The 22,427-nt window shown below is 41.3% G+C and overlaps 1 protein-coding gene across 1 annotated transcript in view; it reads left to right on the top strand.

The window, feature by feature from the left end:
• Positions 1–22,427, top strand: part of sls (sallimus) — a 281,400-nt gene that overhangs the window by 48,887 nt on the left and 210,086 nt on the right. Inside the window, exon 2 of the mRNA XM_068226121.1 lies at positions 9,584–9,614. Within this exon, the coding sequence (XP_068082222.1) occupies positions 9,584–9,614 (31 nt within the window). The remainder of the gene's footprint in view (positions 1–9,583; positions 9,615–22,427) is intronic.

The raw sequence follows: 22,427 nt of genomic DNA, 5'->3' as shown, positions 1-22,427 counted from the left end.
CTTTGCTAGTTGCTTTACGTCGCACCGACACGCAGAGGTCTTATGGCGACGATGGGACAGGAAAGGGCTAGGAGTGGGAAGGAAGTGGCCGTGGCCTTAATTAAGGTACAGCCCCAGCATTTGCCTGGTGTGAAAATGGGAAACCACGGAAGACCATTTACAGGGCTGCCGACAGTGGGGTTCGAACCTACTATTTCCCGAATACTGGATACTGGCCGCACTTAAGCGACTGCAGCTATCAAGCTCGGTTAAAAGAAAGCTAGTTTATCGTTCATAGTAATTGGAGTGAGATATACTCTACGAGGACTTCCGCCTGTTGGGCATTTCTTAGTCAGAATAGTGCATCTAATTTAATTAATCATTTTTTAAAAATTTTGAACTACTTGAGCCATAACGCAGTAATGTGATTGCGGCACACATTGTAAAATGAGTGAATAGTTTGAAGGATGAAGTTCAGCTTAATGCTGCAGTTAATAAGAGCCTGAGAAATGGAGTGGAAATGAGTTGGCAGCTCAATGATAGCGACAATTTTGTAGGTCAGCTGTCAAACCCAGTTTCCAAAGTGTCCAGCTCCTGGGGTCGGGTAGTGCTACTGGGAATACCATGTGGCAGGATGGGTAATCATAATCAACATGAACTGTTTCATGCCCATGCTTGAATGTATTACAGTACGTACAGATGTTCGAGATTTATGAAATGTTATATTCCATTAGAAGGTGCCGTTTACCCACATTTGTAGCCGTGCAATTCAATCTTTTTTTTACAAGTTGCTTTACGTCGCCCCGACACAGATAGGTTTTATGGCGACGATAGGATAGGAAAGAGCTAGGAATGGGAAGGAAGCGGCCGTGGCCTTGATTAAAGTTTGCCTGGTGTGAAAATGAGAAACCACGAAATACCATCTTCAGGTCTGCCGACAGTGGGGTTCGAACCCAGTATCTCCCGAATGCAAGCTCACAGCTGCCCGCCCCTAACCGCATGGCCAACTTGCTCGGCCAATCTCATCTACAATAGGATCGAAGAACTGTATAATTCGAGATCCTAGATTCGATTATGGTGCGGGGCAGCTAATCTGTGTGTAGTTTCCTAGATTTCCCCAGATTCACTCCAGGTAAATGCTGGGATAGAACCTAAGTTATGTTTTCGATGGTCTAGAGCTCTGGTTCCCAAACTGGGGGGCGCCCGCCCCCTGGGGGAGGGCGTGAGATATTTACAAGAGGGCACACACAACTTACTCAGAAGAAAAAAGAAACATGTTACCTGATAAATAGAGAAATTCATATACATACGGCATTGAAACTTGTAAGTTTTTTTCGTAAAGTTGGCAGCGACTGCCAGTAGATCTTTTCCCAGTGGGCTCGTGTAGAGATTGTTTCGGTATACTTTCGTCCATTATCCCAACATGTCTCTTCCAGTTTTGTCTCTGAAGCACAAGTTCGCTTCTTCAAGGCAAATGGTTGCTTTTAAAACATTTTAAGGAAAATTGATGTGAGTGGAAGTAATTCTTATAGTTACATTTATTTAAACTTCTCTTCAGATATGGATTTGATATAGACTTTGTTCACGTAAGATTATTTTTATACTTCATTTTATATTTTTGTTTCAGCCACCCACCTTAGGTTTTGTTAAAATGAATTCCTGTACTTTGTGAATTTTGATTTCCTCTCATTTATTTTACATTGTAAAATATACACGTTTCTGAGAAAGAAATTTGTAATAGCGGCTGGTAGTGACGGAGGTGGCGGTCCTTGGTGGCGGGGGTGGTGGGGGGATGGGGATTTGCAGAACTACAAGAAATGAGGTGTGGGGCGCTGGGTGGAAAGATTTGGGAACTACTGGTGTAGGAGCTAGCATAATTGCTTTCCGTCAAGTTGGACAGAGTTCGACTTCCATCTCTTTGGCTACTTTAACACTTCATTGAGAGTGTGCAATAGCACACACACAGACTCGTGAGCATACCTGAGAAGAAGAAAGGATTCGAATCCTATTCTCAACCATCCTAGGAATTTATTTTCCATTTTTCTAGGTGAATGCCGGGATTGCGTGTTTCATGTAAGCCACGGTCTTTTCATTCCCAGTCTTAGGTCGAGCGAATTACTAATACATATTCCTATACAGACACCACTGCCTACATGTTATCAATCACAAAGACATCAGATGGACTAAATACAGAAGAAAAGACTAGATAAACGATTGATTGAGAATCTGTCACCTGGGTGACAGCCCTAAAAGCGCATCATTGATTGATTGATTGATTGATTGATTGATTGATTGATTGATTGGCTGTTAATCTCGATGTCCATATCCTTTACATGGAACTCCAGCAAGCATAATTTCTTATACCAAGCACTGATCCTCTGACTTGCACGCAACCGCCTATATTATTACAGATTATCTCTTGATATAGGCCCTACTTCTTTCTTCCACTATACGGTGCTGATGACCAGTGATGTTTACAACCCCGTAAATTAAATAGAAACAATACCAACAGGGTGTCGTAAGTTTCGTATCCTGGTCGGTATACGTTTACTTGAAGCTAGACCTTCACGCTCAGGGGCAACTCACGTGGAGATTGTGGCTGACATGCCTAACTTAAGGCATCCAATACCTTCCGCTTCGGTTTTGCTGGATACATTTATTCTTCCATTTTGTTCCTGTGTTGTGGGCGAGAATCAGTTGGATATACTTGCATGCCCGCCATTTCCTTGCCAACTTCTTTCTCGAACTGCATCATTCGAGCGTATTTACCGGAGATACAGCTATGCTCAGAATCCTATCACTGCCCTAAGTAGTATCGATAAAGTGGATGAGGTCGGTGAGTAGTGAACATTGATGCTAATTAAAGGTTTTATCATGCCCTCTACTGATCTCAATAGTTAGTAGGCCTAACGTTCTTCACGATCTGTAGTTAGTTTCCGCGCCTTCTTTCCAGACTAATAAATTGTTGCCTGGAACTCCACGATGTTTGGAATAATTCTAGTTGAAGGGAAGATATCTACAGGTTCTTAGACATTGTTGTGCCACGCAAAAGATAAATTCCTTTTAATGAAGGAAACCGAGATATTTAAGATATATATTGTTGAGAAGGCCTACTGCGAATAATAATGTTGCAGAGAATCTATCAGCCGGGCTGAGTGGCTCAGACGGTTGAGGCGCTAGCTATCTGACCCCAGTTTGGCAATTTCGATCCTGGCTCTGTTCGGTGGTATTTTAAGGTGCTCAAATACGTCAGCATCGTATCGGTAGACTTACTGGCACGTAAAAGAACTCCCGAGGGACAAAATTCTGACACCTCGACGTCTCCGAAAACCGTCAAAAGTAGTTAGTGGGACATAAAAGGAATATTATTCGAATCGTACAGAAGGTAGACATTAATGATCCGAATTATAACTGTCAGTGAGAAATACAAGAACAGAGTAGAACTGCATTTCATGTTCTTGAAAGGTAAAACAATAATCGGAAAAAAGTCTATTATGAAAGTTTCCATTTACGTGTATATATTTGACTACTTATATTTCTCTCGAAATCATGTCATGATACTTTGAATTATTTTATTTGTGTGAATTTGCACCGGCATACAACTTGTGTATAGATACATTCTCGAGATCAACTGTATGCTCACGTTAGATGCACATTTTTTCGACCAGTTCTGGTTGCGATGTGTTAAATAAGCATGAAATGAAATACGAAATTTACTGTTTAACTTTCGAGTATGAGAATTGTTGCCTACTGTTACGTTCTCCTCAATTAACACGTCTTGGAAAAAGTTCAAGTAATTAACGCTTCCTGTGTTAATGGCTTGTTGTTGGGGTTCAGACAATAGTGCCCTTGAAGGAGGAAGAACTTTGTTAAATTAATTTACGCTTTATATGGTACTGAATTTAGTGTATCTATGTTTCACCTGAATCTCGACTTGTAATGAAGCGTTCTCGATGTTCTCGATGAAATATTGGCAAGATAAACACACTATTTTCATATGACATTTTCTATGGTCACCATAATAGTCAGTGAAGTCACATTCATTTCTTAGAAGTCCTATGTCCTAAAAGTATTTATTGAAAATACATTACGATAGCCACTTTTGTTAACATTTCTTTCGTAATTATGTGAGTAAACTAGACGATTTAAAACAAATCATAATATAGTTACGGCTAATGACAAACCATCGTATTTATTCTTATTATGCATCATAATATATATCATAATTATATTTCGTTACTGACATTTCTATATGTTCATATATTATGTAAGTTTCGATTTATGCCTGTGATTCAGGTACCTTGCGTCTTAGCAGATGTGGTGAGCGGATGACTTCACATCGTGCCCGTGGGGCCGCAAAGCGGGGGGAATGGTGTGTTAAACTTAGAAATCCCATGCTCCTAAAATGGGTTCCTGTAATGCGATCCAAAGTCGTACTAAAATAGTTCAGCCCGCTGCCACAACGCGCGCCGGGTGTTGCAAGGCCCTCACCGTCCCACTCTGGTATACTAGACCCCTACTCGTAATTCTCCTGTCAGGGACAGTAATGATTTCTGTGGAATTTTGCTCTCTAGAAATAAATACGTGGGAGAAGTGGGAATGTTGACACAGTATTGAAGTACAAAAAATCCAAAGGAAATATTTATATACCGGTTAGGGTTATTTCTTAATTATATCTTGCCATTCAGTAGTCACCATTCCTTGTAATAATATTCGGGGAAGTAGAGCTAGAGAGATGTGCGTGAGCCGTTTCACGCACTTGCATTGAATACTTGATTTTCCTCATCCTAAAATGCTGAAAGTACTGTCTTCTGTTTAACATTAGTTACATGTTACTCCTATGCACATTATAAAATAGTTCGAATCCCGCCGTCGGCAACCCTGAAGATGGATGTCCGTGGTTTCGCATTTTCACACCAAGCTGTACGTTAATTAAGCCACGGCCGGTTCCTTCCCAATCCTACCCCTTTCCCGTCCGAAAACGTGCAACGTTAAACGTTAAACCACTGGCAAACAAATAAATTAAAAAAATCCACTGGCATGCTTCAAATGGTAGAGTACAAGACTTGAGGATCTAGAGTTCCCAAAACCAATATTTGAATCACGGTGATTTCAGCGTTTTTTAAAAAATGCGATTTCCGCAGATATGTTAACTGTACTCTCACCGAGCTCGATAGCTGCAGTCGCTTAAGTGCGGCCAGTATCCAGTATTCGGGAGATAGTGGGTTCGAACCCCACTGTCGGCAGCCCTGAAGATGGTTTTCCGTGGTTTCCCATGTTCACACCAGGCAAATGCTGGGGCTGTACCTTAATTAAGGCCACGGCCGCTTCCTTCCCAGTCCTAGCCCTTTCCTGTCCCATCGACCTATCTGTGTCGGTGCGACATAAAGCCAATAGCAAAAACAAAAAAAACCCCCTACTCTCTCCAGGAAAATGCGGGATATGACGCATTATTAAGTTCTAAGGTATGTATCCTAAAACCAAAGCCCATTGCACTACAGACCTTAAAGGGCCTTGGCCTATCGAGCGTCGCTGCTCAGCCCCGAAGGCCTGCAGATTACGAGGTGTCGTGTGGTCAGCAAGACGAATCTTCTTGGCTTTCTAGACCGGGGCTAGCACGTAGGCTGAGTGGATCTCGAACCAGCCCTCAGGTCCAGGTAAAAATCCCTGTCCTGGCCGGGAATCGAACCCGGGGCCTCCGGGTAAGAGGCAGACACGCTACCCCTACACCACGGAGCCGGCATATATCCTAATTGAGTCCTAACATAATTACAGTCATACCCATTAATAAAACAAACACCACCAGACACCAAGGGAAATCCAACAACAGTCGCACACTAAAGGTTCAAGGATTATTTTTCATTAAATAATACAGTGTACCATCAAGACCAACTCCAATACTCCGACGGTAATATATATATATTAAAAAAAAACATTGCGGCCGCATTGCCCAGACTGTTGTCCGACTCGTTGGCTGAACGGTCAGCGTACTGGCCTTCGGTTCAGAGGGACCCGGGTTCGATTCCCGGCCGGGTCGGGGATTTTAACCTTAATTGGTTAATTCCAATGGCCCGGGGGCTGGGTGTATGTGTTGTCTTCATCATCATTTCATTCTCATCACGACGCGCAGGTCGCCTACGGGAGTCAAATAGAAAGACCTGCACCTGGCGAGCCAAACCCGTCCTGGGATATCCCGGCACTAAAAGCCATACGACATTTCATTTTTCACCCAGACGGTTGCTATTGCCTAACACGAAATTATTACGTCCATATTATGCCAATGGTGGTAATTTATCACGTTCAATGTTACATCAAACGTGCAATCACTGTTGGATGTATGATCAAAGCCAACAACTGCTCATCACATATAATCTACTGGAATCACATTTACAGTACTACAAGAAATGGACAGCCTCACAGTAAGAGAGAACCAGTTGATTATTTAGAAATTTCACAGTCAGATAATAACATTCTCTCTTCGATTTCACATCATTTTATCCTTCCAGCCCTCTCTACATTCATCGTATTGTCATCGAGTAGCAAGCTCTCTTTCTTAAAATTTATGAATGAAGTTACTCCTTAAGAGAGAGAGAGAGATACAATTTCATCATAATTGGCAGGACTACTCTTCATATTTTCCAGCTTGCTCCATCTGTCACGTATAGATTTTGTTTCTTTTACACTCCAAGATCCAGCCAGATTATTCCCTTAGCAAGCACAGATTCTGGTAAAATACATGTACATATAAATCACTTGATACTTGGAAGCACATAGACACTGATGGAACATCACCATAACCATTTATCATCCCTTTTAACGAAAATTACATAGTCTTCCTTCACAATAATTGTGAATGGATTTACCTGCCTACCCTTCATTTCACTTATGAAAGAGTCATAATTTGCAATAGTATCCTGTTCACACCATTCATTAAAATTATCCTCATCTCTCTGTAATATATATTGCTCGCGTTCTTCAGGATCTTCCCTTTCTTTGCTAAGCCTCACTATTAGGTATGATGGTAGAGAAAATTGTGGGGTAAGTATCATTACTTATTTTTGGAATTTTTCAAGGAACACGAATAGGTTCACCATTTAGAATTGGGAAAACGTCTTCCCTAATCACACATTTGTTTTCAGGATGATGTATGTTCACTACAGTTTTATCATTGACTCCGAAATAGTCACGATGTATATTCCTAACTCATTTTTCTCTTAATGTTGTTTCCTTTGGAAACTTAAAAATAGTGGTATGTGTGGCATTGCAGTAGTTAGACTTACAATCCGATGCACAGCACGAGCGACCTATTTCAAAACAAAGACCTTCTCACATTAAAACTTCTTCCGCGTGGTTGCTGGAACCACCTATGCACATTTTGGTTCTTGGGGTTAAGGCCGGATGCCCTTCCTGATGCCACGTGCTTTTTTAGTTGAAAATCTCACCCCACTATCGACCGGGATTCGAGCTTCAGGCCTTCCGGGTGGGAAGCCATCAGCTAAGCCACTGAGCTAATCACGCCCTCCCTTCCATATTCTCGCATTACTACGTATAATTAAATATCCTAAATGCTCACTGACTCTTATACAAAGAAACTAATATTCATCGTCAACTTTCGTGAAATTACACTGGCTGCATTCGGAAAGAACGAACTAAACAAACCCACGTTTACAAACATACTTGGGCACGGGGGATGAAAAGCAGGATTTTTAGTTTGAGAATCCTGACTTCTTTAATGCTGATGAAATCGATGAAAGAGAAATGTTGATATCTTCAGGGGAACTTTATTTCGAATATTTTTAAAATTGTCGCTTACAGCTGAGTGAAAGTCTTGTTTCACGCTGAGGGCGAACTTCGTTTAGGCCTATCAATTGTATGACACTTTTTTTCGTGTTCTGTATGAATGTCTGTGGGGCTTCTAATATGAAACATGCTTCGGTACTTACTCATACTATTCACGCGCATTTCTGAAGTAAGTGAAAACTTTACCGTATTCTAGTGAGAGCGCTCAGACGCCTGCGCAGGGATTTCAGACAAGTGTCGCATTCAACGTTAATTGCAATTCCGCTGGGCAAAAATTAAGACCACCCTCCTATTGAGTGATCAGAAACGAATGAAGGAAAATTGGAAAACAACTGTCCTGTATGTGATCGAACTAACGAACATAACATTCAGATTTACTATTTAGATATTCGAGAAATAACAAATTGATGATTGCATCTTCATCGACGTCTACATTTCGTGAAAACATATTGCTCAATATTTTGTGTAGAAATGCTTGACCTTCATCTACACTAATATCCCAACGTAACTCGCCAATGCTGATGATCATAGATGAACCTCTACTATTGATAATTTCCTCTTACTGACATTTATTCGTTCGTTTTTCCTTTGTTGTAACAAGAGGCTTAAGTTGAGTGATGTTCGAGTACTTTCAGTGAAGTGCAAATTGTAGTAATGTTGCCATAAATTGAAAGTAGCCCATTTCTGAAGCAGGTTCATTGGACATACGTAAAATTGTAAAGTGTATGTTATACCATACTACCTCCCTGTTTTCTTCTTCTTCTTTTTCTACAGCTTTTCCCACGCACTGTGATGGTTGGTAGACTAGTGTAATGTGTTTTGTGTGGATGAAATTCGCAGTCCCTGAGTCAATGGAATTAACCATACATGATTAAAATCCCCAACCTGGCTGGGAGTCGAACCCGAGACCGTCTGAAACGAAGGCCTTGACGCTGACCGTTCAACCAAGGAACCAGACTACTGCCCCTCTGTCTACACATAGATGACCTTTCACAGTGCCATTATTCCTGATCCATTTCATGAATTTTGGAGCCATTGTACCATAGTAAACATCATAAATTCTGCAAGCTATACAGTTTCCTCCAGTTAAGCTAACTTTATTCCCCATTTTGAGCTCTCTCTCTCTCTCTCTCTCTCTCTCTCTCTCTCTCTCTCTCTCTCTCTTGGTGAATGCATGGCATTGCGATCACTAGATTGAATTCATAATCCTTGTCTATGTCTTGTTAATTGGAATTGTAACTAAACTTCTAGCACAAGATTTCTTATTTTCAATCCAATCCTCTTTTCTTACCCTTATTTATTGATAGCCCATTATTTTTCCTTAAATTGTATTCAGCCACTTTCTGCTCTGATTGACAGGTTTTCCTTTCCTGTCACAGCATAAATCTTTAGTTCCTGTAGTATCTTTTTTTTAATTCATTTTTTTTTGCTTTACGTCGCACCGACACCGATATGTCTTATGGCGACGATGGGATAGGAAAGGCCTAAGAGTGGGAAGGAAGCGGCCGTGGCCTTAATTAAGGTACAGCCCCAGCATTTGCCTGGTGTGAAAATGGGAAACCACGGAAAACCATCTTCAGGGCTGCCGACAGTGGGGTTCGAACCCACGATCTCCCGATTTCTGGATACTGGCCACACTTAAGCGACTACACCCTGTAGTATCATAGGCGACCAGATTAGTTTCAATTAGCCTGAGAGGTGATTTAATCTATTCAGTATTTATCAAATGAAACTGTGTGTGCATGCTGATGTTGAAAAAGTTACATCATGTATCTAACACCACTTTTTTTTTTCCTTTTTGCAGTGCAAGGAATGATCATGCAGTCTCAGCCAGGGTGAGTCCTAATTATAGTTATCTTGCTTGTAACTCTTCTCCTATTTGGTCATGATCTTTCCGACTATGATGTTAAGTTGTACAATTATTCAATGTGTCCTTTACACCAGTATAAAATGCAGTGTGTCGATATGTTCAGATATGAGATCATTTATACCAGTGCATAAGAAGACATTTGGAGGTCTTTAGAAAGCTGTGAAATATTGCTGTAGTATGATCAGAAATTAAGTTGGCTCAAATTATGTTTTGAAAGCATTGCTCTTGATGACCTTCAGTACTGCATTATTCAGTAAACACAGAGATTTGCTATTACCCTTGAAGTAGACAGTGTTTATTTATTGATTGGTTCATAGTCATATGTAAGAACTAAGTAGTGTACCTTTTGTTGACAGGTCAATTGAGAAATTGTATCATTGTTAAGAAAATTACTCAGCAGAGAGCTTCCCAATCAGATCAGATATTTCTTCACCTTTCAGCTGTCATGATCAATGCTAACATCAATATAATAATATCCAGAATGAGATCTAAGGAGAGGATAGTGCCAGTTATAAGTTGATGTACAACATTGACAGACTGTAAACATTGACATTGAAATGTGTAACTGGTGATGGTGCATTTAAAAGGACTTTTTTAACGTTAGCACAAGTCTGTCTATGTTGGGTTAATTTGCGTGCACTTCTTCACAAAACATATATGTAGCTCATGTGCTAGGCATGTGACATTTACCCTTTTAGAGTTAAGTGCCTTGAATTAATTACCTGCTCATACTATATACAGATAGTCGCAAAAGTATCCGTCCACTCACTGGTGTGATAAACACTTTGGTAAAAGGGCATCCGAATGCCTTCACAAAGCCCTCGAAGATAGTATCTAGCAAATTAACATTAAGTGACTAATACTAAAGATAAATTAAAATTTACCTATGACAGCAATGACATTTACAGTAAGATACAAAAGTTAAAAACTAGAAAAGCAGCTGGAATTGATAAGGTTTCGGGAGATATACTAAAGACAATGGGTTGGGATAGAGTACCATATCTGAAGTACTTATTTGATTATTGTTTGTATGAAGGAGCTATATCAAATGAATGGAGAGTTGCTATAGTAGCCCCTGTGTATAAAGGAAAGCTTCACAGACATAAAGCTGAAAATTACAGGCCAGTCAGTTTGACATGCATTGCATGTAAGCTTTGGGAAAGCATTCTTTCTGATTATACTAGATGTGCTTGCAAAATTAATAACTGGTTTGATAGAAGGCAGTTTGGGTTTAGGAAGGGATATTCCACTGAAGCTCACCTTGTAGGATTCCAGCAAGATATAGCAGATATCCTGGATTCAGTAGGTCAAATGGACTGTATTGCAATTGACTTATCTAAGGCATTTGATAGGGTAGATCATGGGAGACTACTGGCAAAAATGAGTGCAATTGAACTTGACAAAAGAGTGACTGAATGGGTGGCTATGTTTCTAGAAAATAGAACTCAGAGAATTAGAGTACTGGTAGGCAAGGCTTTATTTGTCCCTGTAATAATTAAGAGGGGAATTCCTCCAGACAGTATTATTGGACCTTTATATTTTCTTATATATATCAATGATATGTGTAAGGAAGTGGAATCAGAGATAAGGCATTTTGCAGACGATGTTATTCTGTACAGAGTAATAAATAAGTTACAAGATTGTGAGCAACTGCAAAATGACCTTGATAATGTTGTGAGATGGACAGTAGGCATGATGATAAACGGGGTTAAAAGTCAGGTTGTGAGTTTCACAAATAGGAAATTTCCCCTCAGTTTTAATTACTGCATTGATGGGGTGAAAGTTCCTTTTGGGGATCATTGTAAGTACCTAGGAAAGATCTTCATTGGGGTAATCACATAAATATGATTGTAAATAAAGGGCACATATCTCTGCACATGGTTATGGAGGTATTTAGGGATTGTAGTAAGGATGTAAAGAAGAGGGCATATAAGTCTCTGTTAAGACCCCAACTAGAGTATGGTTCCAGTGTATGGGACCCTCACCAGGATTACTTGATTCAAGAACTGGAAAAAATCCAAAGAAAAGCAGCTCGATTTGTTCTGGGTGATTTCCGACAAAAGAGTAACGTTACAAAAATGATGCAAAGTTTGGGCTGGGAGGACTTGGGAGAAAGGAGACGAGCTGCTTAACTAAGTGGTATGTTCCGAGATGGCGTGGAATTACATGAGTAGACGAATAAGTTTTAGTGGTGTCTTTAAAAGTAGGAAAGATCACAATATGAAGATAAAGTTGGAATTCAAGAGGACAAATTGGGGCAAATATTCGTTTATAGGAATCATTTAAGAAAAGACTAGGAAAACAACAGATAGGGAATCTGCCACCTGGGCGACTACCCTAAATGCAGATCAGTAGTGATTGATTGATTGATTGATTGATTGATTGATTGATTGATTGATTGATTGATTGATTGATTGATTGATTGAAGGCGGAATATAATGGTATTATAATATCCTACGTGTACCTCTGTTTCTGTTAATAATCCTATAATGTACGAACGTAGCGTAATAAACGGCAACGCGGAAGTATTCGTCCGCTATGTCTTCTGTGATGTCTAACATCATAACATGAGGAAATACACGAGTCAGGGTCTGTATAGAGATCAGTGGTCAGGGTTCTTGCGAACAATACGTGCTGATGGCGCAATACGTCATCACCTTCAGAGCTAGAATGGGTAAGACAAGGAAAACACTCGTCGGACGGGAGCGAATTGTTAACTCCATACAGAAGGATATTCGCAACAATACATTGTTGAGAAGACGGGAATACCACGATCAACAGTAGAAGGTATTATTCACAGGTTCAAAACCACTTCAACTGTAATAAATAAACCGCAATCAGGACGCCCTAGGCAGCTCACACAACGCGAAGACAGATGCGGCCTACGCACCGTGTCCCAACATTCACATGTTTCTGGTCCTGTACTGTGAGCACTTGTAGAATCGTGAAGTGGGGCGAACATCATTACCGATACTGTACGACGAGTGTTTCACAGAGCTGGTATGAAAGGCTTTCTTTATAAGCAAAAAGAAACCCTGCATAAGTAAGGTAAACAAATGGAAAGAGGTTGGAGTTTCAAAAACCAAGCCACATACATTCTGGAAACGAGTGTTATTCGTGCATAAATGTATATTCGGCTTGTTTGATACATCCGCAAAGCGTCGTGTGTGGAGAAAGAAGAACGAGGAAATCCATATTAAAATCCTTCAGTCTACAGTTAATCATACGGGGTGTATGTCGGAGGCCGGTGTAAGCACTTCTGCATAATACCTGCAACCATGGATAGGATGGTGTATTTGGACATTTTAAAGCAGCATCTGATTCCCAGTGTCGAAAAATGAATGCAGTTTAGGGGCGCGCAGCTGTGAGCTCGCATCCGGTAGATAGTGGGTTCGAGCCCCACTGAACAAGAAGGAGGGAGTAAACAATGTGTTGAGTGTCGTTTCTTTATGTAGTTTACTGAGATTGTGTTGAGTTGTGATATTATGGAAGTACAGACTTTTTATTTCATGAATGGGTTGTAAAGCAATGGTTGCTTTACAGTACACCTTATGTGCTGCAAACACCACTCTAGTCGCCAGATTTAAACCCCATAGAGCATTTAATGGCGGAACTGAAACAGAGATGGCAGCAAAATAGGAAAAACTAAGAAATGATGAAAACCAAACTTTCTTGAAGAATAGCAGAAGATAGGCTCAGAAATCACGACAAAACTGGTTCAGTTCATGCCGAAAAGGCTTCGAACTGTCATTGCTGCCAGTGGAAATTTGGCTGGATACTGATGAGATTTGTTCTGCGAGTCAAGTGCGTGTGAAGTACAAGTGGACGAATACTTTAGCTACACTCCTTGATGGAACAGACAGCTACAGAAATCACTGTTTTTAAACATGTTGTGTTATTTTATTTTTGGAATATTGTCACGTTCTCATTCTCGAATAAAAGGTAACTATTACAACATGGATTTCCTTGCTGTATTTCCCACCGGGCGAGTTGGCCGTGCGGTTTAGGGGCACGCAGCTGTGAGCTCGCATACGGCAGATAGTGGGTTCGAGCCCCACTGTCGGCAGCCCTGAATATGGTTTTCTGTGGTTTCCCATTTTCACACCAGGCAAATGCTGGGGCTGTACCTTAATTAAGGCCACGGTCGCTTCCTTCCCATTCGTAGGCCTTTCCTGCTCCGTCGTTGCCATAAGACCTATCTGTGTCGGGACGACGTAAAGCAAATGGCTATATTTCCACTACTGACCGATATTTCCGCTCACGCCAGTGACTGGACGGATTCACTTGCGACTATCGACATGGTGCTGCGTCACTTAAAAATAAAAGCGCTTTATTATGTTGTGTGCCCTCAGGCCACAGAAGATACTTAGGACTGTTAAATACTGTTAAATAGTTTGGATATCGTCGAATAATTGGTCTTTTCTAATACTTCGGTGGTCAGTAAAAGTATTTCACCTGGTCTATCAAATTCTGATGTTTCAATCACAACGTTGGCACGTAGAGCTCTACAGCGTCAGTGATCTTATCCATAGAACCCGTATCTTCATCCCGAGAGTGTTGCATCTTATTTTATTTCATGTTTCTTCGCAGCACTATGGTACATAATTCTTACGTTAAGTCGACTCGTCTGGTATTTCGTGTTTTCCAAACATCTACGCAATTTTGCATTAGAGACTTTACATTCTGACTGAACTGTGAGGACTTCGTGGATGTCGAAGCAGCAGAAATTGGCAAGCGATGAACTGCAGCTTTCTTTGATGCACTCTCAGTTGCACGCACATGCTTCTGGTGATCAATATCCTGCGTCGCACTAAACAGTCTTTCATTCGATACTTTGGTTTCGCACAACTTCCGATATAGTATGCTTCCATCAGCAGAAACCATCAAACTCGGCTACTATATAAATTAACTGACACATGTGATTTAATTTGAGGCGTTTTCAAAGTGGTAGCCTACTGGAATGTATCGGTGTACTGCACGTTATGAACGCTATGAATACTTTTAATGGAAAATTCTCCCCTCCCCCTTTCTCTCAATTTTTACAGCTGTAGGCGCCAGAGAAATGCTGGCGACTTAAGGTAATATTTTACACATTCCATTCTCCAAATATCTTGTTTCCAGGAAAACCGAGTGTAGGCTTATATTAGGGCATCCATCTGACCTTCATTGTTGGGAAAAAAGTCACCGCCAGTTATTAGCAAAATTAAATTATGCTGAAATGTTTTATTTTAATATTTCTATAAACTACTACTTAAGGTTTTCAGACGTAATGTCCTATAATAATATGGTAACATGGCAAAATGACCTGAAGAGGGACGGTTCTCCAAACTATGACCTAATTATTCACTATAATCAAAGAAGATACCCTTAAAACTAAAAAACAGCACAAAGTGCGAAAAAAATCAAAATAGAAAGGATATATTTGTGATTGGAGTGCCTTAAACCGAGTTTACAGTATACGCACTGCTGAGGAATTGAGTTAGAGATACCTGGATAATAACGTGTAGCATCCATCCTCTTTTGTCCTAATGTCGGTGGTAGTGCGCCGGTACCATCGCCCTCTAGTATACCTCTCAGCCTTCCCACTTCGCTCGGCTTGCGTTCTTCTTTGGCCGCTGTGACGCTAGAGGCGTGGACGAGACCCGCGCTCAAGGCACGTTAGGAAGAACAAGAAAGAGGGAGAAAACAATGTGTCGAGTGTCGTTTCTTTATGTAGTTTACTGAGATTGTGTTGAGTTGTGATATTACGGAAGTACAGACTATTTATTTCATCATAAGAAGGTATGTAATGGTAGTCATTTTTTTTATGACAGTGGAAATCCACAGCCTGTTTCCAGTCATTCGACTGGGTCAGGATGGAATAAATGAAGCCCCCATCTAGCGGCGAGGATAGGAAACGTGCCGGCTGCCGAAGTCTGTCGCACTCCTCTGGGGCAATGATAAATGACTGATAGATGAAATGAAATGTTAATGGAGAGTGTTGCTGGAATGAAATATGACAGGGAAAACCGGAGTACCCGGAGAAAAACCTGTCCTGCCTCTGCTATGTCCAGCCCAAATCTCACATGGAGTAACCGGGATTTGAACCACGGTATCCAGCGGTGAGAGGCCGGCGCGCTGCCGCCTGAGCCACGGAGGCTTCAGTAATTCCTTAAAAGAAGTAATTACAAGGCATGCTTAAATCTCGCGCACCGTTCGAGTTTCTCATACCCTTTTAATATAATTTCTTACTTCACTGAAGGCTATCGTAACATATTTGTTTTAATTAGTTTTGCTTACGATCTTGCCATAGGCTACATTAACTTGGCATATTAATGTCCTATTGCAGGTTTCTATCTATCAATAGCAATGGTGTATTGCTGCGTGCCTTGCTGCACAAGCCGGAGTAGTAAAGTGAAAGGAGTATCATTTCACGAATTTCCCAACCGAACTGACCGCAGAGAACAATGGCTTAAAACTATATCAAGAGCAGACTTCAGGCCCAATTTCAATTCTAGATCTTCTGTGGTATGTAGCCTTCATTTTCGTGAGTCTGACTATCGACCTGGATTGAAAATTAAGAAACTGCAGGATGCTGCTGTTCCCTCTGTTTTCCCTTCTTATCCGTCTTACAAAGTCCAACAAATCAAAGCAGAACGTAGACCTATTATAAAACATTGTCATTGCCAAAGGTAACAAACGGAAATATGAATCAACTGAGCCAAGCTGTGACGAAGGTAATACTTCAGGTGTTTCCCTGCACGAGTGTCCCGCAAATCATGACTTTCATCGTTCTGTTGATGTCCAGTGCGACATTTTAGACGAGAAGCTACTCAAAATAGAAACAAATAAATTGCGAATAAAACTGTGGAGAGCGCGGGCTAAACTTTCACGTCTTGAAAACGAACTGAATAAAACTAATCCGGAGTTGGAGATTTATAACAATAATTATCATAAAGCCTTGTCACGAATAATTAAAACAGCCGAGCATGATCCCTCAAATGCCAAGTCTTCATTCCTTCTTGAGCAAATAGCGAATTTTGAGAAATGCTCTCCGAGATGGACAGAATCCACGGTAAAACACAGTATAGTTTGGGAATGCATATCGCCCAAAGGTTATAGGTATGCTAGGAAAAATATACTAAAGTTGCCTTCCAAGAGCACATTTGTCCAGGTATTTGGGTGATACTTCATGCGACACAGGAGTTACGAACCTTGTGAAAGAGAGATTAACCTTAGAATTCGAACGTTTGAATGAGGCTGAAAGAATATGTTCCTTGATAGTGGATGAAATGGCAATAAAACAACAATTGCAATATGACAAAAAGCTAGATACTTTCTTTGGTCACAAAACCACATCTGTCCCAGATAATACTATATCCGAAATTAAGAACGTCAAGAATGTGAGGGAATCTGAAATTCTCGCCAATAATTTGCTTTGTTTTATGATAGCGGGGTTATGCACTAAGTACAGACTTCCAGCCGCATACTTCTTTACCAAACAAATTTCAGGCAAGGGACTGTATAATTTGACACTGTCTGTTATCAGAGAGATTGAGACTTGTGGATTTCTTGTAATACATCTAGTTTCCGATAATCATAAGACCGACCCTTATTTCTTGCAATTGACCAATGCCACATTTTAAAGAACGTAAGAAACACATTTTTAGAGAAGACCATGTTTGACGGAGAAGACACAATAAGTGGCTCTCACGTGAAGAATTTATATGAATTGCAAGCAAGTCAAGTGGTAAAACCTGTTCTCTTTCTGACTCGAAAACATGTAAGCCCAAACAACACACAAAAAAAAAAAAAAAAAAAAATGAATGTGAAACGAGCGAAGGACACATTTTCTACACCAGTAATAACAGCTCTGGAATATCTCCAAAAACGTTCTGGACATCCAAAAGCCCACTTGTTCTAAGATTGCACAGCGACTATATACTTGACGAAAATGATTCAGAAATGGTTCAATATCCATGATGTTAGCAGTCACAACAACGCTAAGTTTTGCCCTGACAAGGTCCATTTTTTCAACACAGATGATGACAGGCTTCACTGGTTGGAGAGTGAGTTTCTGGTATATCTTAAGGATGTGAAGGAAGCATGCCATGAGCAAGCAGCGAGTTTTCTCAGCAATGAAACTTACGAGGCTATTCGGCTAACTACGTGTTCTACAGTTCTCTGTATCCGATACTTATTGTCGTCTGGCTTTCATTTTGTGCTAACTAGAGTATTTAACAGCGATTCCCTAGAAGTGTTCTTTAGCATTTTGAGGAGAACTTCAGGCAACAATGACATGCTGGATTCAAGGGTTGTAGTACTTGCCTCAACAAAATTTTGAAGATAGGAATTCCTTTGAAACGGCGAAATCAGCATACTCGTGAGATGAATGTTATTAGCTGTGTCAAGTCATCTCAGTCAGTCCCATCGGAAGTGATCCCTAACATTCCAGGAACAGTGACAGAAATCCTGCAAAATCTTCACAAGCCGCATTGTACGTATACTCACTTTTACAAAATTTATTTACTGTTGGTTATTAAATAACAGTATTCTAAATAATAACCATACTGTTATCATGCCGTAGCCTAATTCAACAAGAAAAATGCAGTTCTCCACTAATGGACATTATTTTTAAGCAAGATCGGTGTAATGTCTTCTTCTATCCATCAGAACGGTTGGTGTGGATTATAAACGTTGTTACTGATTTCGTGTGTGAAGCTGCAAAATTTGTCAATACAGGAGCTTGTACGACTTTAACTACCGTAGTTCTGCCTGTTTTGAAGAGTTTGGAGGTTTTAAAGTGCGACTCAAACGACAGTTCTAATCATGCTGAGAAATTACGTCAGGAAATCCGCAAAACTCTTATCCCGAGTATCTTAAAAAATATTGGAGATGAAGTGACTGAGCGTTTTGAGAGGGTGAAATACTTAAACAGTAAGCCGATCAACAGGAAAATCATCAGAATGTAGGCCTAACAGCTGTGGGGAACTGCGTGCCGCTCGTTCTGACTGGCTACGCTTGCAGCGCTCCGGTGGAGAAAGTGAGTAACTTCTTGATGTTCGCATGTATTCTTAAAGTGGGGAGGCTTATGTATACTAGAGGGCGATGCCGGTACGCACTGGAAGTGTTGGGGAGTAATGGTGATCCATGATCGCTGGACAGTCTCCAATAATTCACGGAGATTGGTCGGACACATCGCTCTTGACAGCCTTTCACATATGCTCAATATGATTGAGGTCGGGCGATTTTGAGGGCCAGGAAAACATCCTCATGATCATTGAGTGTGAAAAGAACCAGTCGGTTCCAATTCGGGAGTTGTAAGCCGTTCCATTGTCTTGCTATATATACAGGTCTCATGCAGGGAGCTGCAGGTGAACAAATGAGTTGACACGTTCTAACAGCAGATTCCCATGTCGTTCACCGGTGAGGGACATTGGCAAATGTACTTGGAATCCTATTTTATTCCACATGAGCTGTCCAACAACAACCACCACCTCCACCACCACTATCGGCCGGAACTGAACATTGCTGGGAAGAGGGATCTGTTGCCTCGTGTGATTGGCAGTGAGCTCATATTCTGCCATCAGCGTGTACCAACTGGTACATCGAATCATCTGCCCCGGTAACTTTTCTTATCCTTCGTTTCTTTGCCGTGAGCCGAGGTACCCTAATGGGACGGTGGCTTCTGTGCCCCATTACAAGGAGACGGTTCTGGAGAATGGTATGGCTTCTCACGCTTCATAATTGAATTCCCAAGTCATGTGCTGCACTGCGACCCTTTTATGCCCTGTTAACACCCGAACTAGCCAACAATGACAACCACGTTAGTCGACCCTGACGAGGGGCGGTTTTTCCCGAATCCACAAATTCAGGGTTCACTCTAGACACGGTGGTCGTTAAAAAATCCCAGTGTCTGCATGACTTCGGAGATGGAATGGCCCATACAACTGAGACCGACAATCAGGCCGCGATCAAACGCGTTGAGATCTTGAGTCCTACCCATTTTGTGCTTAACCGTTTCACTCCCGCTCCCGAGTTAACTTGGAAATCTGTGTCTTCCGCTGTCCCAGCCACGAGTTAACTCGTATTTAAAATTTCGCGCCCTCTCGTAGACCCATATTTAGTCGTATGGTCTGGTTCTCTTGTTCTTGCCTTATTCCGTAGTCGCGCTAGATGGCTGCATGCACTAGTAAGCAGAGTTTGACGGAAGATGATATTGTAGATTTTTAGGTAATGATGATGAGTGTGACTATTACGAGGTTAGTGAAGATGATATCTTAGTGAATGATTCTGTGGAAAATGGTAGTTTTTTTATTTCGTGTGGCTATTTCTAGCCGAGTGCAGCCCTTGTAAGGCAGACCCTCCGATGAGGGTGGGCGGCGTCTGCCATGTGTAGGTGACTGCGTGTTATAGTGGTGGAGGATAGTGTTATGTGCGTTGTGTGAGTTGCAGGAATGTTGGAGACAGCACAAACACCCAGCCCCCGAGCCATTGGAATTAACCAATGAAGGTTAAAATCCCCGACCCGACTGGGAATCGAACCCGGGACCCTCTGAACCGAAGGCCAGTACGCTGACAATTCGGCCAACGAGACGGGCGAAAATGGTAGTAGGAGTGATTTATCTGGAGGAGGAGGAGGAAGCGGAAAATCAGCATGCACCTATGGTGTACACCCCTGCATGGAAATTTATCGCACAGTCCTGAAATTTCGATGAGAATGTGAGGAGAGAATGTTTTAATTTCATGTTTGTCCTAAACCTTTGTAAATAGTTGTAAATATAAAATAAATATTAGCCTATTTCAGCTAGTGTCAAAATATCCAGAATAACCTGGGATGGGACATCCATATGCAGGGTTAATAACCTGGGAGTGAGAAGGTGAAATGTTGCCTACAAGGCCAATACGAGATCTAACGACATCACAGTCACTTGCCACGCCGTACTCCTACAGTCGTCGGGCCGACCACAGTGCCATTTCGTCAAAATAGTTGCCCTCTCGTATTCAGTTGCTCTTCAATGTATATTGGTGCACTGCAGCAGGCCATTCAGCAAGAAGATGACATGTCATCAGCATTAGGACGCTGCTCATATACTTCATCGAGTAAGAATTCTCTGTCAAAGATTTTGGGGAATAATGATTGATTATGATTGTGCATTGTGGTGTTGGAAACACTGTGATAATGATCTAGGTAAATTTGATACATTTTATTGGAACCAATATGAATAGTCCCATATGAAGTTCTTTAAATACTGATTTGTATTGGGCTTAGCAAATGTCTATAGAGAGTGATTGATGTGTAGGGATTGGAGTTATATCGCAGGTCTGACATGTTCATGACTTTCCATCGACTACAATAGGAGCTTCGATTGAATTTCAGAAAACTCTCCCGAGTATTAGTAAAAGATGCTAGTATGATCTAACAGACATGCCAATTAAATTAATTTCACTAATATTAGTCCTCTTTTTAGATATTTGCTGGCGTAAGTCTAGCAACCACGTAGTTCCGAATTCGAATTCCCAGTTAGCATTTCAACTCGACCAGTATGCAAGAAGTCCAGATTTTAGAACGATCCAGTACATTTCGGAGAAAGTGGACTATATGTTCATGGTACATGTCGTTGCAGAGTAACTAAAATAGGCCAAAAATGCAGTAAGTTAAAATGTCGAAGTTCATCTTTTACTCGTACCTCGCATAGTGTTTGTCGGTGATACCAGATTGCACTAATTGAGGTTTTTGAGATGTTCCATAGCATATTCAGTTCTATCTTTCATTTCATTGTTGACCGAGCTCGATAGCTGCAGTCGCGTAAGTGCGGCCAGTATCCTGTATTCGGGAGATAGTGAGTTCGAACCCCACTGTCGGCAGCCCTGAAGATGGTTTTCCGTAGTTTCTCATTTTCACACCAGGCAAATGCAGGGGCTGTACCTTAATTAAGGCCACGGTCGCTTCCTTCCCACTCCTAGCCCTTTCCTATCCCATCGTCGCCATAAGACCTATCTGTGTCTGTGCGACGTAAAGCAACTTGTAAAAAAAAACATTAATCATTGATTATAGCACTGGATTCGTTTTGAAGACCCCTTGGACCGACACCAAACGCGCGGCTTCTAGCGGCGAATATAAGAAACGAAGATAGCCTTTGTCTTTTAATAATAATAATGTTATTTGCTTTACGTCCCACTAACTACTTTTACGGTCTTCGGAGACGCCGAGGTGCCGGAATTTAGTCCCGCAGGAGTTCTTTTACGTGCCAGTAAATCTACCGACACGAGGCTGTCGTATTTGAGCACCTTCAAATACCACCGGACTGAGCCAGGATCGAACCTGCCAAATTGGGGTTAGAAGGCCAGCGCCTTAACCGTCTGAGCCACTCAGCCCGGCCCTTTGTCTTTTAAGTGTAATGAGACGGACACAAATATCCCCGAGCAAGAGGAATAAACCATACGCATTTAAAATCCCGGGTCCGACCGGTTATCCAATCCAGGGCTCTCCTGGCGTGGACCTCAGTTATAAGCCAACAAATTCAAAATGATCAATCACGCTGTCGTGATGTGCACGTGACTGGCTGCGTTGCCTAGGTGGCTCGATGATCGCCTCGTACATTCTAGGTTGCGGGCGGCGCAGTCGATTGTCATTTGAGAGAGAGACCTGTTTCAGTATATTTATTAGTATATTTACTGGTAACTGTAGCTTACATCTTGCACCTCTAAGTATGGTAAACTCCATGCAGAAACATGTCCAATGTATTTCCTCTCATTGTGAGTATTCGATCATCGAATCTTGGAGGAGGATTGTGAT

The sequence above is a fragment of the Anabrus simplex genome, chromosome 2 (genome assembly GCF_040414725.1).
Source record: "Anabrus simplex isolate iqAnaSimp1 chromosome 2, ASM4041472v1, whole genome shotgun sequence".
Taxonomy (NCBI): Eukaryota; Metazoa; Arthropoda; class Insecta; order Orthoptera; family Tettigoniidae; genus Anabrus; species Anabrus simplex.
The sequence above is the reverse complement of the archived record's forward strand: the minus strand, read 5'-3'. Positions and strand labels throughout refer to the sequence as shown.